Genomic DNA, 20,045 nt, shown 5'->3' on the forward strand with positions numbered 1-20,045 from the left:
ACTTCCACTACACCCTGTTAAACTCGAACCATGAAAACACCCTTGAAAACACACACACAGGCAACCCTTTCCCGGCCACACACACACACAAACCCTCTCCAACACACACACACAAACACACACACACACACACACACAAACCCCAGAACACACCATACCTAATTGGCAGTTGCTTTTTCAGTTCCAGTCTTAACACTTCGCATAAACCCTCTCTGTGTAATTGCCATGACCAGGCGCAGGAAGGAAAACTTGTGGTCCTGCGCCAACGAGTCGTAACTATGCTTGTGGTGGGTCGCGAAGATCAGCGTTAACTCCAGGCTGGAATACAGGAACAGGTAGAGGAAGTAAACTCGGCTAAGTTGTATTAATTTCATGCATTCTACAGAGAGAGAGAAAGACAGATGTTTATGAATGAAGGGAGAGGAGGAGGAGGAGGAACGGGAGGTAGTGTGTGTGTGTGTGTGTGTGTGTCATATAACCATTTTATACTCAAGATAATAAAAGACAGCAAGCGTTTAATTATTAATTTTCCAACTTTCTTCGCTTGCCTAAACTTTCTTCCACACTGCTGGTGGTGATGGTGGTGGTGGTGGTGATCTTCCTGCTTCCCTATTTCGTCCCTCTACATTTGTATCTTAAAAGAAAAAAAGATCGTATTACTGAATCAACACCAATGAACACTTAACCTTACCTAACCTAAAGTGTACCTCTGTTTTTACCCTCTACCCATCACTAAAACCTCCAGTACCTTCCCCTGCTAGGACTCCAACACCATAACACCTCGTACAGACCCAGACATCCCACACACGTGCATCTAGAAGCTTCATACATCACAACACACGCTATAACACCCCTGACACGCTTCTACTATCACAGTCCCCCCTTAAACACTCCAGAACCTTTTATTTTACCTCCAGCACACCACTTCTACTCTCAAAGACCCAATGGTTATCTGCAACATGCCTTTAACATAACCAAAACACCTCAAAAGCAACTCCAATCATACTAAAACACCTTAAAACACCTTAAACACTCCTAAACGCACAAAAAACACCCTAAACACATCGAAAGTGCACCAAAATATCCCCAAACACACTTAAAATACTCCAAAACTCACCCAATTGACTTTAAACGCATCGAAAACACACCGTACCTACCCAAAACACACTCAAACTCATCCATAACATTCTAAAACACACTTAAAACATCCCAAAACACTGAAAACGGCCCAAAACACCCAGACTGACCTAAAATACCCACAAACGCACCCAAAATTCCCCGGTATCCACACAAAACACACCCAAACTCGTCCATAACATCCTAAAATACACTTGAAACATCACAAAACATTGAAAACAGTCCCAAACACACTTAAAGCACTCCTAAACAAGCCTAAGACACCCCAAAACACACCAGGAACGCTAAATATTGACTCAAACATCACCAAATCCCTAAAACACACACTTCAACACCCTTTCAACACCTTCAGACACACTGCAACACTCCCTAAACACCTCCAGACACACTCCAACACCTCTTAAACACACCAAATACACTGGAAGCACTGTCAGGGAAGACAAATACTACCAAGACAGAAAGGGCAGCAGGGAAAATTAAGCTAAATATTGTTTTCTTATCATTTTTCTGTTTTACCACCTCCTCTATTCCTTCTCCCTTCCTCTTCCTCCTCTATTTCTCTTATTTTCTTACTCATTCTACTCTTATCTACACGTCTGAGTTTAGAAACACGTGGAAACACCAGGAAAACACTGCAAAGTACGATAATTATTACCGAGGAGACAGCGGAGCCGATCAAGGTCTCTGGTCCATGATGGCGGCCGTGACGTCACGGCAATTTTACGTACCGTAACGGATTTCATTTCGAAATTGACCCCTCGAAAAAATGGAGCTAGGCTGGAATGCCTTATATATTCTGACTTGACAAATACTTAAAATAATATTCACAATATTAAAACAGCTCTAGCCTGAGTAGTATTTAAAAAATATCCAAATGAAATATGGAAAAAGTGTTGAAATATTCGGCACCATTTAAATCATTGAAAAGTCCACAACATTTGAATTTTTAGGAACGTAAAAATTTTTAAAAAATCTGAACTATCATCTTACACAATCAAAAGTGACCTGGAACAAGAAGTAAACAAATAAAACCGAAATTGTGTAAAAACCAAGTGTTGAACCTAAATACGATTAAAAACCACTGAAAAGTCCACCTATTTTGACTCAACAACAAGATAAAACACTTTAAAACATACAAACAATTTTTTCAAGCAATGAAAAGTTAGTTACAAGCTCAAATAGAGAGACAATAACACAAAAAGTGTTGTAAAAACAACTTTTAACAGGACCATAAACCATTTTTAAAGTCCACTTATTTCTCTCAACAGGAACCAAAAAACAATTTAAAAATCATAAGCAATTTTTTAGAAATACAAAAGACGTAGTTAGAACGTGAAATAAAAAATCAAGTTTGTCAAAATACTGCTAAAAAAACACCCCGCATTTTCGGCAAGCAACACAAAATTGAACACAACTCAACACAAGCCACGAAAATACTTCTAAAGCAAATAATTATTTTTATAAACCATAAAAAACATGCTATACCAGCAGAATAAAGAAGTTAAGAAAAAAATAAAAAAATATTGGAACCCACAGGTTGAAGCAGGTTGGCAGAGGTAGCCAGGCATCATGGCGGCCCTTGTCAGTGGAGAGAACGGCCGCTATTTTACCTGTTATTCTTCCATCGTAACTAAATGAGGCAATGGCAGATATATCTAGCTAGCGGATATGAAAGCCTAGTCATGTGGCTCCACTTAGTGACGTGTTAGGGTTACAATAAGTGACAAATGAAGCAGATATTGGCGGACAAATGGGGAAGGCTGCCTCCACCTCAGCTGATAACATTAAGTGTATTTTTTTGACGTTTTTATAATTCCTGTCATGGTTAATTAGTAAGAGTTTTGTGGTGGAGGCTTGGAGCGCTTGTGGCACCGTGGAATGCTGGGTCACGTCAATATATTCCTAACCAGGTGCAAAAACATGAAATACGAGGCTCAACAATAAACAGTAAGGTTAACCACTGACCTGACAGCCCTGTGTTGTTGTTGTGGGTGACACGTAACAACACTACCACAGTTACCGCCTGTTACATCACACTGTGCAAATTAGCTGGCTGGACAAGTGGTGGGCGGGTTTCTTACCAATATTAGCCTTGGTGGCCCTGTAGGCACCTCCAGGGAGGCACCAAGCTTGCACCAGCACACGCAGGCACCCACGGCCCTGTCACTGTCTTGTTCTGCCAAAATACATTAAATGAAGCCACAGTTTATGGCACCCTTTGAACACAGTGCCTTTCTGTGTTACGTCTGGTGCTGTGTTGTCCTCCCTTGGCCTGCTCTGCACAGTACGGACACAACCCTATCCACAACACACTTTTACCTTTCAATAACAACCACCAACTTCTTTTATATTATACGAAACTAATGGAAAATTAAATATAAGGAATTATAAGCGTGTAAAAATAAATCTCAGGCCATTATAACTGTAATTGTCAAAGTATCTAGACATTACTGATTGAAGCGCCAAATTCAAACTGGTCCTGGCGGGGCTTGCACTGCAATGTCTCGTCCCTTGTGTGGCGTAATGTGAAATCATTGAAAAGCTTGTGTGAATTGAAGGCTTGGCTTAATACTGTGTTATATCTCAGCTTATCATTATTAAGTATTTACCATTTGACGTTAAAAAACAACAATACTTCACAGAGATATCCAAGTATAAAAGAGGCTTCCATACTGTAGCTAATGATCAACAGAGCCTTTCTCTGTGTGTCAAGGAGAGCCCTTAGGGAAACGTTCGTGTGCGTGTGTGTGTGTGGTATGGAAAGATATAATTGCTTAAGTACAGCCTCTCTCTCTCTCTCTCTCTCTCTCTCTCTCTCTACGTATTTTGCCTGTCTGCCCTCGTGTGTGTGTGTGTGTGTGTGTGTGTGTGTGTATCTCATTTATTTATTTAAGTTATTTTTCTTCTTCACGCAGATAGTAATTGACGAACACAACACACCACGTGGAGAGAAGCAAGGTGTGGAGTACCCAAGCCTCTCACAGTCCATGCTAGTAGACTCACCCTGCATGTGGAGATCTCCCAAAATGCACGGAGGTTATTCCAGAGCTGCAGGACAGAGTACTTGAGGCCATTGGTGAACAGAAAGCTGAGGTTGAACAAAGGTAGAGTAAAGATTACACTGACATTTGGGACATTGACATTGTTTGTTACCAGTATTATATTGATTCCTTTTATTTCAGCCAAGAATTGATAGCTGCCCAAGGTGTAAGCAAGATTCACAATGATGAGGTCATTGTGACGTGTGCAATGTGTCCACTGGTCTTGGCCTTCCTGACCAAGGCAGCCACACAAAGGAAATTCCACGTTATTGTTGCCGAACGTGCCCCTAAATATGATGTAAGGTGTTTTATGCGTCTCTTTCACGTCATCGTGTCTGATGTGCACAATACATAACACAGGGACTGCCACATGTAGGGGTGATGGCTTCTTGCAGCTTCCTTTATTTTATTATGTTCTTATGTTCTCAATACATCTTTTACTTGTGCAGGGTCACCCAGTGGCAAAAGCTTTATGTACTGCTGGAATTGAGACAACATTAATTCAAGACTCTGCAGTGTTCCCCATCATGTCACGTGTCAACAAGGTCATCAAGGTCAACGGAGGCATTGAGACCTTTGTTGGTGCAGCCTCTCTTGCCTCACCACCAAAGTTTTATTCTGTTCCAGTAAGTTTTATTTGTTAGTCATTATCCTAGCTGATACCTCTTTCAGTGGGGCAGTATTTGAAACATATTTACTGTTGCAAATTGAACAGGGAAGGTATCACAAAAGTACATACCATTTTATTCTCACAGAAATTCTTGATTCCAGTTTTTGATACATTCCTTTTCCACATGTTTATTTCATGTAGGTGGATATACATTCCTCGTGTTGAGTGTTGGATGGTCCTTTCTCAAACCTCAACCTGTTGTTGTCTCATGTGGAGCTAGATACTATCAGATCAGTACCTATATAATATTGAAAATCATGGCATGAATTGTGCATTTTGCTTATTGTCACAAATCTTCATTTTCAGCTGTATGTGCGCACTCCCACATACAAATTTAGCTTGATGGGCTGTGAAGAAATAAGCCACCAAACCACCACTTCTATTATCCCAGAGGGAACAAAGTTTTGGCCGTCTGTAAATACTGCGCTGACTCAGCTAGATTACGTTCCTCCAGAAAATGTCACCAGTTTGATAACTAACAAGTGAGTTTGTGTTGTTCATATGACTGTGTGGTCCTTTCAAGGTGTGATGTTGGGGGTTCATTTAATTTTTTCATTTGCTTTCCTTGTTGGGCCTGGGCTGACCTCAGGAGACATCAGTATTTGTCAGCTTTATGCACAAACTGTTATTTAGCACTGTACTTCATCTCCCAGTAAAACTTCTGATCCTAAATGCATCAAATGAAAGGCCTTTATGTTTTACTTATGAGTGAGATAAACAACTTACTCAATTTATTATACAGTAAAATCCCTCTCATCCGGCATTCCAGTATCCGGCAGCTTCAAGTATCCGGCACATTTTTCCCCGAGCCTTAAAATCAATAAAAAATCAACATGTACTCAGAAAATCAATTAAAATTCCCACGCGAGGCATACTCCGTCCCCTTGCCACCACAGCGCACTGCTTCGCGCCACCCGCAGCCCACTGCACTGTGTTTACTCAGTGACTCAGTCCCGCGTGTGCACTGTTTATCGCCTGACGCCTTCATCACGCCTAAAGTTGTAGGAAAAAGGAAGTGTGTTGTGCTTACACTTAAGCAGCTGATCAGATCAGCTGATCATTGTTGTGGTAAGATGCGTGAGTGTAGGGTGGTCATTGTGGACATAATTTCACTTCTATTCAAGTATCCGGCACGTCGGCGGTCCCGTTGATGCCGGATAAGAGGGATTTTACTGTACCCTGTTTATCTTGCACATCTACTCACTTAGCTTTAAATAATGGCTGCTGACCATTTAAATCTCTTTTATTTCAGTCGAGGTACTGCACCATCCTATGTGTACCGGCAGCTTAGCGAACTGTACCCTCCCACTTCTTGTGTAACAAGAAGGTAACAGGTTTAATCCTTGCAAATAAGGAATAAGAGAAAAGAGACACACCTGCCATTTGTACTGTTATGCTGTAGTGTTCTGTCATTTTTTTCCTCTTTTATCCTAGAACCATTTTTGGTCATTCATGTTTCTAAAAATTATACAAAAATGTTGAGCTTAATATGTTTGGTGTAGTTTTTTGTAACATGTGTTATTGTTAATGTGTGTGGTTCCCCTCAGGAAGAATGTTGCAGTATTAGCAGTAATGTTACAGCCAATGGAAGTGTCTGTATTGTGCTTTGGTGGGAGGTTAATTTGATGTATTTTTAGAGTTGTGCAGGATATTATAGCAAGCCCTCAAAATAAAGAAAATAACTATAGAAAACACTCCTTGTATTGAAAACACCACTGCAGAGAAATCTCTAATGAAACAGGAAACCCTACATTCAGTACTGTGTGGTTGTTGCAGTAACACTGAGCTAAATGCCTTTTGGATGGTTGTACACTAAAAATAATGTAAAAATGCCTATAAACAACTGTCCCTGCATTAAAAACCTTTCATCATAAAATTACACACAAGATACTCAAGCAGTGCATGAATGTTCAAGCGGTACCATTTGCTCCCTTCTGCACTGCACAGCTTGCAGCAACACTTCTGGTGCTGCATAGTGAACAGTGAAGCACGGTGTCTTCGTGCTGCCATCCTTTTCCTTGTCAGGCATCAAATGTGCAAACCCAAAATCCACAATCTTAATAACTGAATCTTCAGAAGAATCCTTGAACAAGAGATTCCGTGAAAAGATGTTTAGATTAGAATGGCCTCGGAGAAGGATAATATCTGAATGGAATAAATTCATACTTTTTATTATAAAGGCCATACAAATGATGGAGATCAATAATATTCCATGCAATAAATTCTTTAAAATAAGCAGATGGAAAATCAATGCAAAAAAACTTCCTTTTTTTACCTTTCTTTTCTTTTCTTTTCTGTCTATCCTCAACACCAACCCTTTTCACCCCTGTCTGGCTTTAGGTCTCCGTGAACACTGATGCTTTTCCTGTGCACGTAGTGAACTGCTGACACCAGGTTCCTCACGACGACCGAAGCCCGAGGCGAGCCTCTGTGAACCTCTCGTGTTTCCTGATCCTCTGAGGCAGCCAGCTCTCCACCTCCAAGGAGCTGCATCACAATGTAGGTGTGTGCCTGTGAAACCAACATGAATTAGATACAGGCATACAATGATTAAATGCAAGGAAAAGAAAATAATATGATCTTAAACTAATTGTTACTTAAACTGTTACTGATAAATCCTGTTGTTTTATATTGTAATTCTACACAGTAAAAATATAGATTTGAAAATATACTTTGTAAACCTCAGTAACTTCCACTACAGCCCATTAAACTAGAACCATGAAAACACCCTTGAAAACCCCAGTAACTTCCACTACACCCTGTTAAACAAAAACCATGAAAACACCCTTGAAAACCCCAGTAACTTCCACTACACCCTGTTAAACAAGAACCAAGAAAAACACCCTTGAAAACCTCAGTAACTTCCACTACACCCTGTTAAACTCGAACCATGAAAACACCCTTGAAAACACACACACAGGCAACCCTTTCCCGGCCACACACACACACACACACACACACACACACACACACACCCCAGAACACACCATACCTAATTGGCAGTTGCTTTTTCAGTTCCAGTCTTAACACTTCGCATAAACCCTCTCTGTGTAATTGCCATGACCAGGCCCAGGAAGGAAAACTTGCGGTCCTGCGCCAACGAGTCGTAACTATGCTTGTGGTGGGTCGCGAAGATCAGCGTTAACTCCAGGCTGGAATACAGGAACAGGTAGAGGAAGTAAACTCGACTAAGTTGTATTAATTTCATGCGTTCTACAGAGAGAGAGAAAGACAGATGTTTATGAATGAAGGGAGAGGAGGAGGAGGAGGAACGGGAGGTAGTGTGTGTGTGTGTGTGTGTGTGTGTGTGTGTGTGTGTGTGTGTGTGTGTGTGTGTGTGTGTGTGTGTGTGTGTGTGTGTGTGTGTGTGTGTGTTTCAGGAGTAAACATAAGGGAATATTTGCTAGTACACACACACACACACACACACACAATACTACAAACACGAACAAACACACAATACTGAACATACAAACACACACACACACACCTTCTCTGCCCAGGCCCTTGACACAGCTGACGGAGAACAGAGCCCTAGGATTGATCACCTCCCAAGCCTCGGTCAAACTGGCACCGATGTCCCTCCTCCTTCTGCCCTGCGGTGGAAGAACAAGACACAAATCTGACTCACACACGACGAGACAACAGCGAACGTAAACAAACAGTGTTGCCAACTCAGGGAAAGGGAGTTTTATTGTACAAGGGATAAAATACAAGTGAATCACCATGGAAACACCCTTTGAAAACCCACAGTAACTTCCACTACAGCCTTGATAACACTACTTACCCTAGATCACCCCCAAACACCCCTATATAACCCTGAAACACCACCAAGACACCATTAAACACCCCAAAACAAACTATTTACCTCAAAACACTTGCAAAACACTCCCAAAACAAAATTAAACACCCCAAAACACACTATTTACCTCAAAACACTTGCAAAACACTCTCAAAACACCATTAAACACCCCAAAACACACTATTTACCTCAAAAACTTGCAAAACACTCCCAAAACACCATTAAACACCCAAAAACAGACAATTTACCTCAAAACACTTGAAAAAACACCCCCAAAACACCTCCAAAACCCCAATAATACCCAAAAAAAGACAATTTACCTCAAAACACTTGAAAAAACACCCCCAAAACCCCAATAATACCCAAAAAAGACAATTTACCTTAAAACACTTGCAAAAACACCCCCAAAACCCCAATAATACCCAAAAAACAGACAAAAACAGACAAATATACCCAAAAACAGACTATTTACCTCAAAACACTTGAAAAAACACCCCAAAACACCTCCAAAACACCCCAAAATATCTCAAAACATCCCTAAACACACAAACTGGAGTGTAATAAATTAATAAGTGAAAGAAAGCAAGAGAATGTAAACAAACAGATGATAATGAAAAGAAAAGTGATTTAAATGAGATTGTTAAGATGTTTTGATGGTTTATGGTAAGGAAAATGAGAGAAAGGGTTTGTAATGAATAGAAAGGATGACAGAAAGGAAGGAATAAGAGGGAAAAGTAAAGAAATGAGGAAAGGAAAGAGAAAATGATGCTTTACTCACAATGCACCTCTCTTTAACAACATTCAGAGACACAAGGAAATACAAACAAATTACAAAATAAGCAAAGAAAGAAAAAATGAAAGGAAAAAAAAAAAAAAGCAAAAATTATACAAAAACAAAAAAAATATACATAATAAAAAAAATAAATGAGAGACACACACACACACACACATACACACACACACACACACCTCAGGCAGCGATTCCTGGAAGAAGACAGCAAAGAATATTATGTTAGCCACAGTGAGAGTGCGTGCGTAGACAGCCGAGGCCGTGAACCACCCAGTACTTCCCCAGCGGGAGAACGCAGCCCCCACAGTGTGCCCGACGGTGAAGCCTATGCTGAATGTCACGCCAATCAGTGCCTGTGGGTTGAGGGGAGGTTAGGAGAGGGTAGGCTGGTTAGGTTAGGTTAGGACACACCGACAACACACCACAATATAAATAAGAAATAAAATAATGCATAAGAAAATAAAAAGTTAAAAAAAAGTAAACAAACAAAATATTTAACACCACCACAACACCTTTAAACACCCTCAAAATACCCCAAAGTACACAAAATATCCCAAAACACTCCAAAAACACACCAAAACACCCTCAAAATACCCCAAAACACACCAAAGCATCCCAAAACACTTCAAAAACACACCAAAACACTCTTAAAATACCCAAAAACACCCAAAAACATCCCAAAACACACCAAAGCATCCTCAAACACTACAAAAAACACACCAAAACACCCTCAAAATACACCAAAACACCCCAAAACACTCCAAAAACACACTAAAACACCCTCAATATACCCAAAAACACTCCAAAAACACACCAAAACACCACAAAACACTACAAAAACAACCGAAAAAACTCCAAAACACCCCAAAAACACCCCAAAAACACCTGAAAACATCCTCAGAACAATGAAAGGGAATAAAACACAAATTAACAATAACCAAAAAAACAAAAACAAGAAAACAAGCTGCAATATAGAACAGCAGGAACACAAACAAACACACACACCCTACAAACAAACAAACAAACAAACAAACAAAAATAAATAAATAGATAATAGGATAAAAAAAAATTGAAAAAAAATAATAATAAAAACAAACTAGAAATATATAAACCAATACAAAACACAACACACCCACATACCACCAAAACAAGACAGAGTGGAACCTCGCAGGAACGCTGATGATATGCTGGTAATAAGTAACACAGGAGAGCAGAGAGGAATACAAGCCGCTGGAGTCGTGCTTGGAGTAACAGTCGAGGAGAGCAGGAGACAGAGGCACCACCACCGTGAAGCCGAGCAGGTCCAGGATCAGACTACCGAATACCACCTTGCTTGTCCGCGCGTTCCTCTGTGGGTGTTAGGTTAGGTTAGGTTATGTTAGGTTAGGTTAAGTTAGGTTAAGTTAGGTTTGGTTAGGTTAGGTTAAGTTAGGTTAGGTTAAGTTAGGTTAGGTTAAGTTAGGTTAGGTTAGGTTAAGTTAGGTTAGGTTAGGTTAAGTTAGCATATGTTAGGTTAGGTTAAGCGAGGTCTTTTTTTATCTTCTATTTTTTTCTCAGTATATTTTTCTTATTGTATTTAGTTGCCTTTGACCAGTGTCCCTCCTATATATACAAAAAATAAAACAAAATAAATAAATAAATAAAGTAAAACAACATTTTTTACGACTTTAAATCACTTTCCCGACACACTTGTGCATGGAGGCAGTGTTGCATGAGCCTTGAGTGACAAATATTGCAGCGTGTTGACAACCAAACACTTTACATCTCAGCTTAGCAACACACACCAACACAACACCCTGCTCACCTTCTCTTTGATGTCCGCAGCCTGTACTGCCCCTCTGTCCCTGCCGTCCACCTCACCACTGCTGCCGCTGCCACCGCCATTGCTGCCGCCAACCTGCTTGCCAGATCGGAGGGTTGCCATTGCTCTGAAAGTTACATTAGGTTAGGTTAAGTGGGGCTGTGGGAAGAGGATGTAGGTTAGATTAGGTTTGGTTAGGCTAGGTTAGGTTAGGTTTGGCTATGCTTCGTTAAGTTAGGTCAGGTTAGGTTAGGCTAGGTTAGGTTAGGCTAGGGTAGGTTATGTTAGGTTTGGCTAGGCTTCTTTAGGTGAGGTTAGGTTAGGTTAGGTTAGGTTTGGCTAGGTTAGCCTTGCTTAGGTAAGGTTTGGCTAGGTTAGATAAAGTTTGGTTAGGCTAGCTTGGGATTAAGACACGAGATAGCCAGTCTTGGGGAGGAGGAAGCACCAGACAGAAGTTAGGGTAGGCTTCTTTGGGTTAGGCTTGGTTTGGTTAGGGGCAGCTGAGGAGTGCGAAGCTCCACCACGTTAGGTTAAATTTGAGGTAATATTTTAGTCATATTCTCCCTCACCACCAAAATTTTCCCACTGTAAAAACTTTAATATTTTTTTTCTGAAGGCTACAAAACAAATCCCTCGTTTTCTCATCCCAGACCCCTAAACACCAACCCTTTCTTCCTTCACACACGCACGCACGCACGCACGCACGCGCACACACACACACACACACACACACACACACACACACACACACACACACACACACACACACACACACACACTTTCCCTCACAGCACAAAGGAACATAGACGAGCAATTAAATCCACAACAGCAGCAGCATCAGCCAGCCAGCCAGCCTCTTTTGACTTAAATGTAGGAAACTTTTAAACACGTAGATATAACATTTTCTTCTTTACACACACACAGCATTATATATATCCTCTCACTTCCTCCTCGTGTGCTTTATATCACTACTTCCGTGACGTGGGAGAGTGAGGGAGAGCGAGAGGAAGTTTTATCACCAGCTGGAAGGAATCTACCGCTTTGTTTACATCTGAGAAGAGAAAACGCGGGTGTCACTTCTGTCAACGGGGTTACTAATCCAAAGCTGAGAGAGAGAGAGAGAGAGAGAGAGAGAGAGAGAGAGAGAGAGAGAGAGAGAGAGAGAGAGAGAGAGAGAGAGAGAATTGTCATATAACCATTTTATAATCAAGATAATAAAAGACAGCAAGCGTTTAATTATTCACTTTTCAACTTTCCCCGCTTGTCTCTAACCTTTTTTCCACTGTGCTGGTGGTGGTGGTGATGGTGGTGGTGGTCACACACTTGCATCTAGTAGTTTCATATATCACAACACGCGCTATAACACCCCTGACACGCTTCTACTATCAGAGCCTCTCTCAAAAACACTCCAGAATCTTTTATTTTACCTCAAGCACACCACTTCTACCCTCAAAGACCCCATTCTTACCTGCAACATGCCTATAACATAACTAAAACACCTCAAAAGCAAGTCCAATCACACTAAAACACCTTAAAACACCTTAAACATACCCAGAACATTCCTAAACGCACAAAAAAAACAACCTAAACACATCGAAAGTGCACCAAAATATCCCCAAACACACTTAAAATACTCCAAAACTCACCCAAATTGACTTAAAACGCATCCAAAACACACCGTACCAACCCAAAACACACTCAAACTCATCCATAACATCCCAAAACACACTTAAAACATCCCAAAACGCTGAAAACGGCCCAAAACACACTTAAAACACCCCAAAACACACCCAGACTGACCTAAAATACCCAAAAATACCCACAAACGCAGACACAACTCACCCGTATCCACACAAAACACACCCAAACTCATCCATAACATCCCAAAATACACTTGAAACATCTCAAAACATTGAAAACAGTCCAAAGCACACTTAAAGCACTCCTAAACAAGCCTAAGACACCCCAAAACACACCAGGAACGCTAAATATTGACTCAAACATCACCAAATCCCTAAAACACACACTCCAACACCCCCTAAACACCTCCAGACACACTCCAACACTCCCTAAACACGCCAAATACACTGAAAGCACTGTCAAGGAAGACAAATACTACAAAGACAGACAGGGCAGCAGGGAAAATTAACCTAAATATTGTTTTCTTAGCATTTTTCTGTTTTACCACCTCCTCTATTCCTTCTCCCTTCATCTTCCTCCTCTATTTCTCTTATTTTCTTACTCATTCTACTCTTATCTACACGTCTGAGTCTAGAAAGACGTGGAAACACCAGGAAAACACTGCAAAATACGATAAATATTACCGAGGAGACAGCGGAGCCGATCAAGGTCCCGGGTCCATGATGGCGGCCGTGACGTCACGGCAATTTTACGTACCGTAACGGATTTCATTTCGAAATCGACCCCTCGAAAAAATGGAGCTAGGCTGGAATGCCTTATATATTCTGACTTGACAAATACTTAAACTGATATTCACAATATTAAAACAGCTCCAGCCTGAGTAGTATTTTAAAAATATCCAAATGAAATATGGAAAAAGTGTTGAAATATTCGGCCCCATTTAAATCATTGAAAAGTCCCCAACATTTGAATTTTCAGGAACGTAAAAATTTTTAAAAAATCTGAACTATCATCTTACACCATCAAAAGTTACCTGGAACAAGAAGTAAACAAATAAAACCGAAATTGTGTAAAAAACAAGTGTTGGAACCTAAATACGATTAAAAACCACTGAAAATTCCACCCATTTTCACTCAACAACAAGATAAAACACTTTAAAACATACGAACTATTTTTTCAAGCAATGAAAAGTTAGTTACAAGCTGAAACAGAGAGACAATAACATAAAAAGTGTTGTAATAACAACTTTTAACAGGACCATAAACCATTTTTAAAGTCCACTTATTTCTCTCAACAGGAACGAAGAAACATTTTGAAAATTGTAAGCAATTTTTAGAAACACAAAAGACGTAATTAGAGCGTGAAATAAAAAAACAAGTTTGTCAAAATACTGCCAAAAAAACTACCCACATTTTCGTAAAGCAACACAAAATTGAACACAACTCAACACAAGCAACGAAAACACTTCTAAAGCAAATAATTATTTTTATAAACCATAAAAACATGCTATACGAGCAGAATAAAGAAGTTAAGAAAAATACCAAAAAAATTTTGAAACACACAGGATGAATCAGGTTGGCAGAGGTAGCCAGGCATCATGGCGGCCCTTGACAGTGGAGAGAACGGCCGCTATTTTGCCTGTTATTTTTCCATCGTAACTAATTGAGGCAATGGCGGATATATCTAGCTAGCGGATATGAAAGCCTAGTCATGGGGCTCCACTTAGTGACGTGTTAGGCTTACAATAAGTGAGAAATGAAGCAGATATTGGCGGACAAATGGGGAAGGCTGCCTCCACCTCAGCTGATAACATTAGTAAAGTTAATTTTTTTTACGTCTTTATAATTCCTGTCATGGTTAATTAGTAAGAGTTTTGTGGTGGAGGCTTGGAGCGCTTGTGGCACCGTGGAATGCTGAGTCACATCAATATATTCCTAACGAGGTGCAAAAACATGAAATACGAGGCTTAACAATAAATAAACAGTAAGGTTAACCACTGACCTGACAGCCCTGTGTTGTTGTTGTGGGTGACATGTAACAACACTATCATAGTTACCGCCTATTACATCAGACTGTGCAAATTACCTGGCTGGACAAGTGGTGGGCCGGTTTCTTACCAATATTAGCCTTGGTGGCACTGCAGGCACCAAGCTTGCACCAGCACACGCAGGCAGCCACCACGGCCCCTGTCACTGTCTTGTTCTGCGAAAATACGTTAAATAAAGCAGCAGTTTATAGCACCCTTTAAACATAGTGCCTTGTGTCTGACGTCTGGTACTGTGTCGTCCCTCCCAGCCTGCTCCGCACAATACGCAAGCAAAACTATCCACAAGACACTTTTACCTTTCAATAACAAGCACCAACTTCTTTTATATTATACTAAACTAATAGAAAATTAAATGTAAAAAATTATAAGCGCGTAAAAATAAATCTCAGGCCATTATAACTGTAATTGTCAAAGTATCTAGACATTACTGATTGAAGCGCCAAATTCAAACTGGTTCTGGCGGGGCTTGCACTGCAATGTCTCGTCCCTTGTGTGGCGTAATGTGAAATCATTGAAAAGCTTGTGTGAATTGAAGGCTTGGCTTAATACTGTGTTATATCTCAGCTTATCATTATTAAGTATTTACCATTTGACGTTAAAAAACAACAATACTTCACAGAGATATCCAAGTATAACAGAGGCTTCCATACTGTAGCTAATGATCAACAGAGAATTACCAGCCTTTCTCTGTGTGTCAAGGAGAGCCCACCTGCATGTACTGAATATATGTTTTTAATTAGTCTTTTGTGATTAATCTTTTTAATATATCTGCGCCAATGTAAACTAGTATGTGCTTAGAAGGCTTACCAATGTGTGGGTGTTGGTGGGTTTGGTGCTACTCAAAGGGAACACGTGCTGGAGATGTCTGTGAAGCAGTGATGTAGAAATAACTGAGCGTATTTCAATTCACATAAGTCTCCCATAAAAATAAAAAACTGACCTCCGTTTTCTCTCAAGAACGTAAACATTTAGGCGTATTTCAATTCACAAAGTGTCCCATAAAAATAAGAAAAACTGACCTCCGTTTTCTCTCACGAACGTAAACATTTAGGCGTATTTCAATTCACATAAGTATCCCATAAAAAAAAAAAAAACTGACCTTTTATTGTTGTTGTTGTTATCATCATTATTCTTGCTTTTTTATTTATTTTTCATTATCTTCCTTGTTTCCTCATCTCTCTCTTTCTCTCTCTCTCTTGAAAGATTCCGCCCTAGAGATATAGAACACACACACAGTGATGTAACGCCCTTAGGAAACGTTCGTGTGCGTGTGTGTGTGTGTGTGTGTGTGGCATGGAAAGATATAATTGCTTAAGTACAGCCTCTCTCTCTCTCTCTCTCTACGTATTTTGCCTGTCTGCCCTCGTGTGTGTGTGTGTGTGTGTGTGTGTGTGTATCTTGTAACGCTCCTTTTTTATTATTTCTGTGTTTCTTTGAGTCTCCCCAATAATTGTTTTCTTTTGTAGCTTGCGGTGAAGTGGAGGATAATAGCGGTAATTAAAGGTTTAGTGATTATATGAAAAAGTATATTTATAAGGCGTGTATTCGTGGGAGTGATTTAAAAGTCTTGAAACATTTGTTATAAATAGTCTTTACTTATTTCAACTGTGGTTTTCTCTAATCAGTGGTAATACGAATAATAGGATTACATCATGTTGCGTCAGCCTACCAGTAACTCATAAGGTGTCATTCCCTAGCTTATAAAATATGTTAGTAATTTAGAATTCAATTATTAACTTCAACTAATGTCCAGCCTGTATGCTCACCTTGCTAGCCAATTATTCCTGCATTTTTTTTTAAACTCACGGTTCAGTAAAATTATTTGTGAAAGAAGAGAGAGAGAAAACTAGCTAAGGTTCCAATAACTTCAGAGGCCTGGGGGTGTTGAGGGAGAGAGCACAGAATGGCGTCTCCCTTCCCTCTGGCAACAGGTGGGTCTCGTAGCTCTGAAATATTTGATTTTTCTTTTATTTAGAAGTGAATATTACTGTGTTCATGTTTATTATTCATGTCTCTAGTGAAGATATAGTAACAGTACGTGTTGAGAGAATGGCGTCTCCCTTCCCTCTGGCAACAGATAAAATAGCCGGTGTTGGTCCCACGTGGAGACAGGCCACAGAGTCTTGGGAAAGTGTTAGCCATGTAATGTTTCTTTAGTCAAATATAATCTACTGTGAGTGTGTTGTGAGCAATATTGTTGCCGTAGAGAAGTGATGGATGAAGGCTGTGACGCTATTTAGGGATATAACGGTGCCCAGAATCAATGGTACTCTTGAGGAGTTATAAAAGTAATTATTTTCTTGTGTATTCGTAGTGTTAAGTAACGGAGTATAAGTGTATATGCCATATCAGAATTTCAAGTGCCTTATTTTTTTTTTTTTTCCTAGATTAACCACTCGATAGTGTCATAGTGGGTCAGTCAACCCAAAGAATCCCATCAGTATTATTCATTTAATTATTTTTTGCTATTTTTATATTTTTCGTTCCTCCTAATAAAGCCACACTGTAGGTACTGTGTGATAATTAACCTCTCCCTACCCTCTGGCCATGACGATGAAGGCGAGAACCATTACCAATCAAAAATGTTTTCTTTTTTTTCTATTGTGTGTGCGTGCTTCACCTCTTCTCTCTTCCTCTTCTTTTTCTTCTTCACCGTGAAGATCTTTGCCTCGTCTCATTAGAGCTCTGATCGGACCGGTGAGGAGGAGGGAGGAGGGGGGAACCGGGGGGGGGGTGGCATTACACTGCCCAAGGTGTAAGCAAGATTCACAATGATGAGGTCATTGTGACGTGAGCAATGTGTCCACTGGTCTTGGCCTTCCTGACCAAGGCAGCCACACAAAGGAAATTCCACGTTATTGTTGCCGAACGTGCCCCTAAATTATGATGTAAGGTGTTTTATGCGTCTCTTTCACGTCATCGTGTCTGATGTGCACAATACATAACACAGGGACTGCCACATGTAGGGGTGATGGCTTCTTGCAGCTTCCTTTATTTTATTATGTTCTTATGTTCTCAATACATCTTTTACTTGTGCAGGGTCACCCAGTGGCAAAAGCTTTATGTACTGCTGGAATTGAGACAACATTAATTCAAGACTCTGCAGTGTTCCCCATCATGTCACGTGTCAACAAGGTCATCAAAGGTCATCGTTGGCACCGAGACGGTGGTGACCAACGGAGGCATTGAGACCTTTGTTGGTGCAGCCTCTCTTGCCTCACCACCAAAGTTTTATTCTGTTCCAGTAAGTTTTATTTGTTAGTCATTATCCTGATACCTCTTTCAGTGGGGCAGTATTTGAAACATATTTACTGTTGCAAATTGAACAGGGAAGGTATCACAAAAGTACATACCATTTTATTCTCACAGAAATTCTTGATTCCAGTTTTTGATACATTCCTTTTCCACATGTTTATTTCATGTAGGTGGATATACATTCCTCGTGTTGAGTGTTGGATGGTCCTTTCTCAAACCTCAACCTGTTGTTGTCTCATGTGGAGCTAGATACTATCAGATCAGTACCTATATAATATTGAAAATCATGGCATGAATTGTGCATTTTGCTTATTGTCACAAATCTTCATTTTCAGCTGTATGTGTGCACTCCCACATACAAATTTAGCTTGATGGGCTGTGAAGAAATAAGCCACCAAACCACCACTTCTATTATCCCAGAGGGAACAAAGTTTTGGCCGTCTGTAAATACTGCGCTGACTCAGCTAGATTACGTTCCTCCAGAAAATGTCACCAGTTTGATAACTAACAAGTGAGTTTGTGTTGTTCATATGACTGTGTGGTCCTTTCAAGGTGTGATGTTGGGGGTTCATTTAATTTTTTCATTTGCTTTCCTTGTTGGGCCTGGGCTGACCTCAGGAGACATCAGTATTTGTCAGCTTTATGCACAAACTGTTATTTAGCACTGTACTTCATCTCCCAGTAAAACTTCTGATCCTAAATGCATCAAATGAAAGGCCTTTATGTTTTACTTATGAGTGAGATAAACAACTTACTCAATTTATTATACAGTAAAATCCCTCTCATCCGGCAGCTTCAAGTATCCGGCACATTTTTCCCCGAGCCTTAAAATCAATAAAAAATCAACGTGTACTCAGAAAATCAATTAAAATTCCCACGCGAGGCATACTCCGTCCCCTTGCCACCACAGCCCACTGCACCGTGTTTACTCAGTGACTCAGTCCCGCGTGTGCACTGTTTATCGCCTGACGCCTTCATCACGCCTAAAGTTGTAGAAAAAAGGAAGTGTGTTGTGCTTACACTTAAGCAGCTGATCAGATCAGCTGATCATTGTTGTGGTAAGATGCGTGAGTGTAGGGTGGTCGTTGTGGACATAATTTCACTTCTATTCAAGTATCCGGCACGTCGGCGGTCCCGTTGATGCCGGATAAGAGGGATTTTACTGTACCCTGTTTATCTTGCACATCTACTCACTTAGCTTTAAATAATGGCTGCTGACCATTTAAATCTCTTTTATTTCAGTCGAGGTACTGCACCATCCTACGTGTACCGGCAGCTTAGCGAACTGTACCGTCCCACTTCTTGTGTAACAAGAAGGTAACAGCTTTAATCCTTGCAAATAAGGAATAAGAGAAAAGAGACACACCTGCCATTTGTACTGTTATGCTGTAGTGTTCTGTCATTTTTTTCCTCTTTTATCCTAGAACCATTTTTGGTCATTCATGTTTCTAAAAATTATTATACAAAAATGTTGAGCTTAATATGTTTGGTGTAGTTTTTTGTAACATGTGTTATTGTTAATGTGTGTGGTTCCCCTCAGGAAGAATGTTGCAGTATTAGCAGTAATGTTACAGCCAATGGAAGTGTCTGTATTGTGCTTTGGTGGGAGGTTAATTTGATGTATTTTTAGAGTTGTGCAGGATATTATAGCAAGCCCTCAAAATAAAGAAAATAACTATAGAAAACACTCCTTGTATTGAAAACACCACTGCAGAGAAATCTCTAATGAAACAGGAAACCCTACATTCAGTACTGTGTGGTTGTTGCAGTAACACTGAGCTAAATGCCTTTTGGATGGTTGTACACTAAAAATAATGTAAAAATGCCTATAAACAACTGTCCCTGCATTAAAAACCTTTCA

At 40.2% G+C, this 20,045-nt stretch overlaps 2 protein-coding genes across 27 annotated transcripts in view; one reads left to right on the forward strand and one right to left on the reverse strand.

The window, feature by feature from the left end:
- Nucleotides 1-15,361, reverse strand: part of LOC135090931 (uncharacterized) — a 19,247-nt gene extending 3,886 nt beyond the window's left edge. Inside the window, exons 1-6 of one of the 23 annotated variants that reach the window (XR_010262172.1) lie at nt 12,186-12,387; nt 11,245-11,368; nt 10,581-10,789; nt 9,620-9,793; nt 8,339-8,444; nt 159-318 (exon numbers count right to left, since the gene is read on the reverse strand). Coding sequence is in view for 7 of the 23 variants with exons in the window: in XM_063988142.1 (XP_063844212.1) it covers nt 7,841-8,000; nt 10,581-10,789; nt 11,245-11,368; nt 12,164-12,168 (498 nt within the window). In the remaining 16 variants the exon portion in view is untranslated. Of the gene's footprint in view, nt 1-158; nt 319-548; nt 635-1,792; nt 1,823-3,102; nt 3,434-7,003; nt 7,360-7,840; nt 8,001-8,338; nt 8,445-9,619; nt 9,794-10,580; nt 10,790-11,244; nt 11,369-12,159; nt 12,388-13,565; nt 13,605-14,967 lie in introns of those variants that run through there. The other 22 variants (XR_010262171.1, XR_010262165.1, XR_010262169.1 and 19 more) reach the window with 22 other exon arrangements.
- LOC135090929 (translation initiation factor eIF2B subunit beta-like) overlaps nt 1-19,869 on the forward strand; it is a 26,364-nt gene extending 6,495 nt beyond the window's left edge. The window contains exons 1-6 of one of the 4 annotated variants that reach the window (XM_063988141.1): nt 2,672-2,776; nt 4,053-4,241; nt 4,320-4,476; nt 4,628-4,804; nt 18,520-18,695; nt 19,427-19,869. In XM_063988141.1, coding sequence (XP_063844211.1) covers nt 4,387-4,476; nt 4,628-4,804; nt 18,520-18,695; nt 19,427-19,505 — 522 coding nt within the window. In that variant the 5' untranslated portion in view covers nt 2,672-2,776; nt 4,053-4,241; nt 4,320-4,386 and the 3' untranslated portion in view covers nt 19,506-19,869. Of the gene's footprint in view, nt 1-2,671; nt 2,777-2,881; nt 2,928-4,052; nt 4,242-4,319; nt 4,477-4,627; nt 4,805-5,154; nt 5,331-6,100; nt 6,543-18,519; nt 18,696-19,426 lie in introns of those variants that run through there. The other 3 variants (XM_063988138.1, XM_063988139.1, XM_063988140.1) reach the window with 3 other exon arrangements.
- Nucleotides 19,870-20,045: the final 176 nt, after the last annotated feature.

Source organism: Scylla paramamosain, chromosome 36 (assembly GCF_035594125.1).
Source record: "Scylla paramamosain isolate STU-SP2022 chromosome 36, ASM3559412v1, whole genome shotgun sequence".
In the NCBI taxonomy this organism is placed as follows: Eukaryota; Metazoa; Arthropoda; class Malacostraca; order Decapoda; family Portunidae; genus Scylla; species Scylla paramamosain.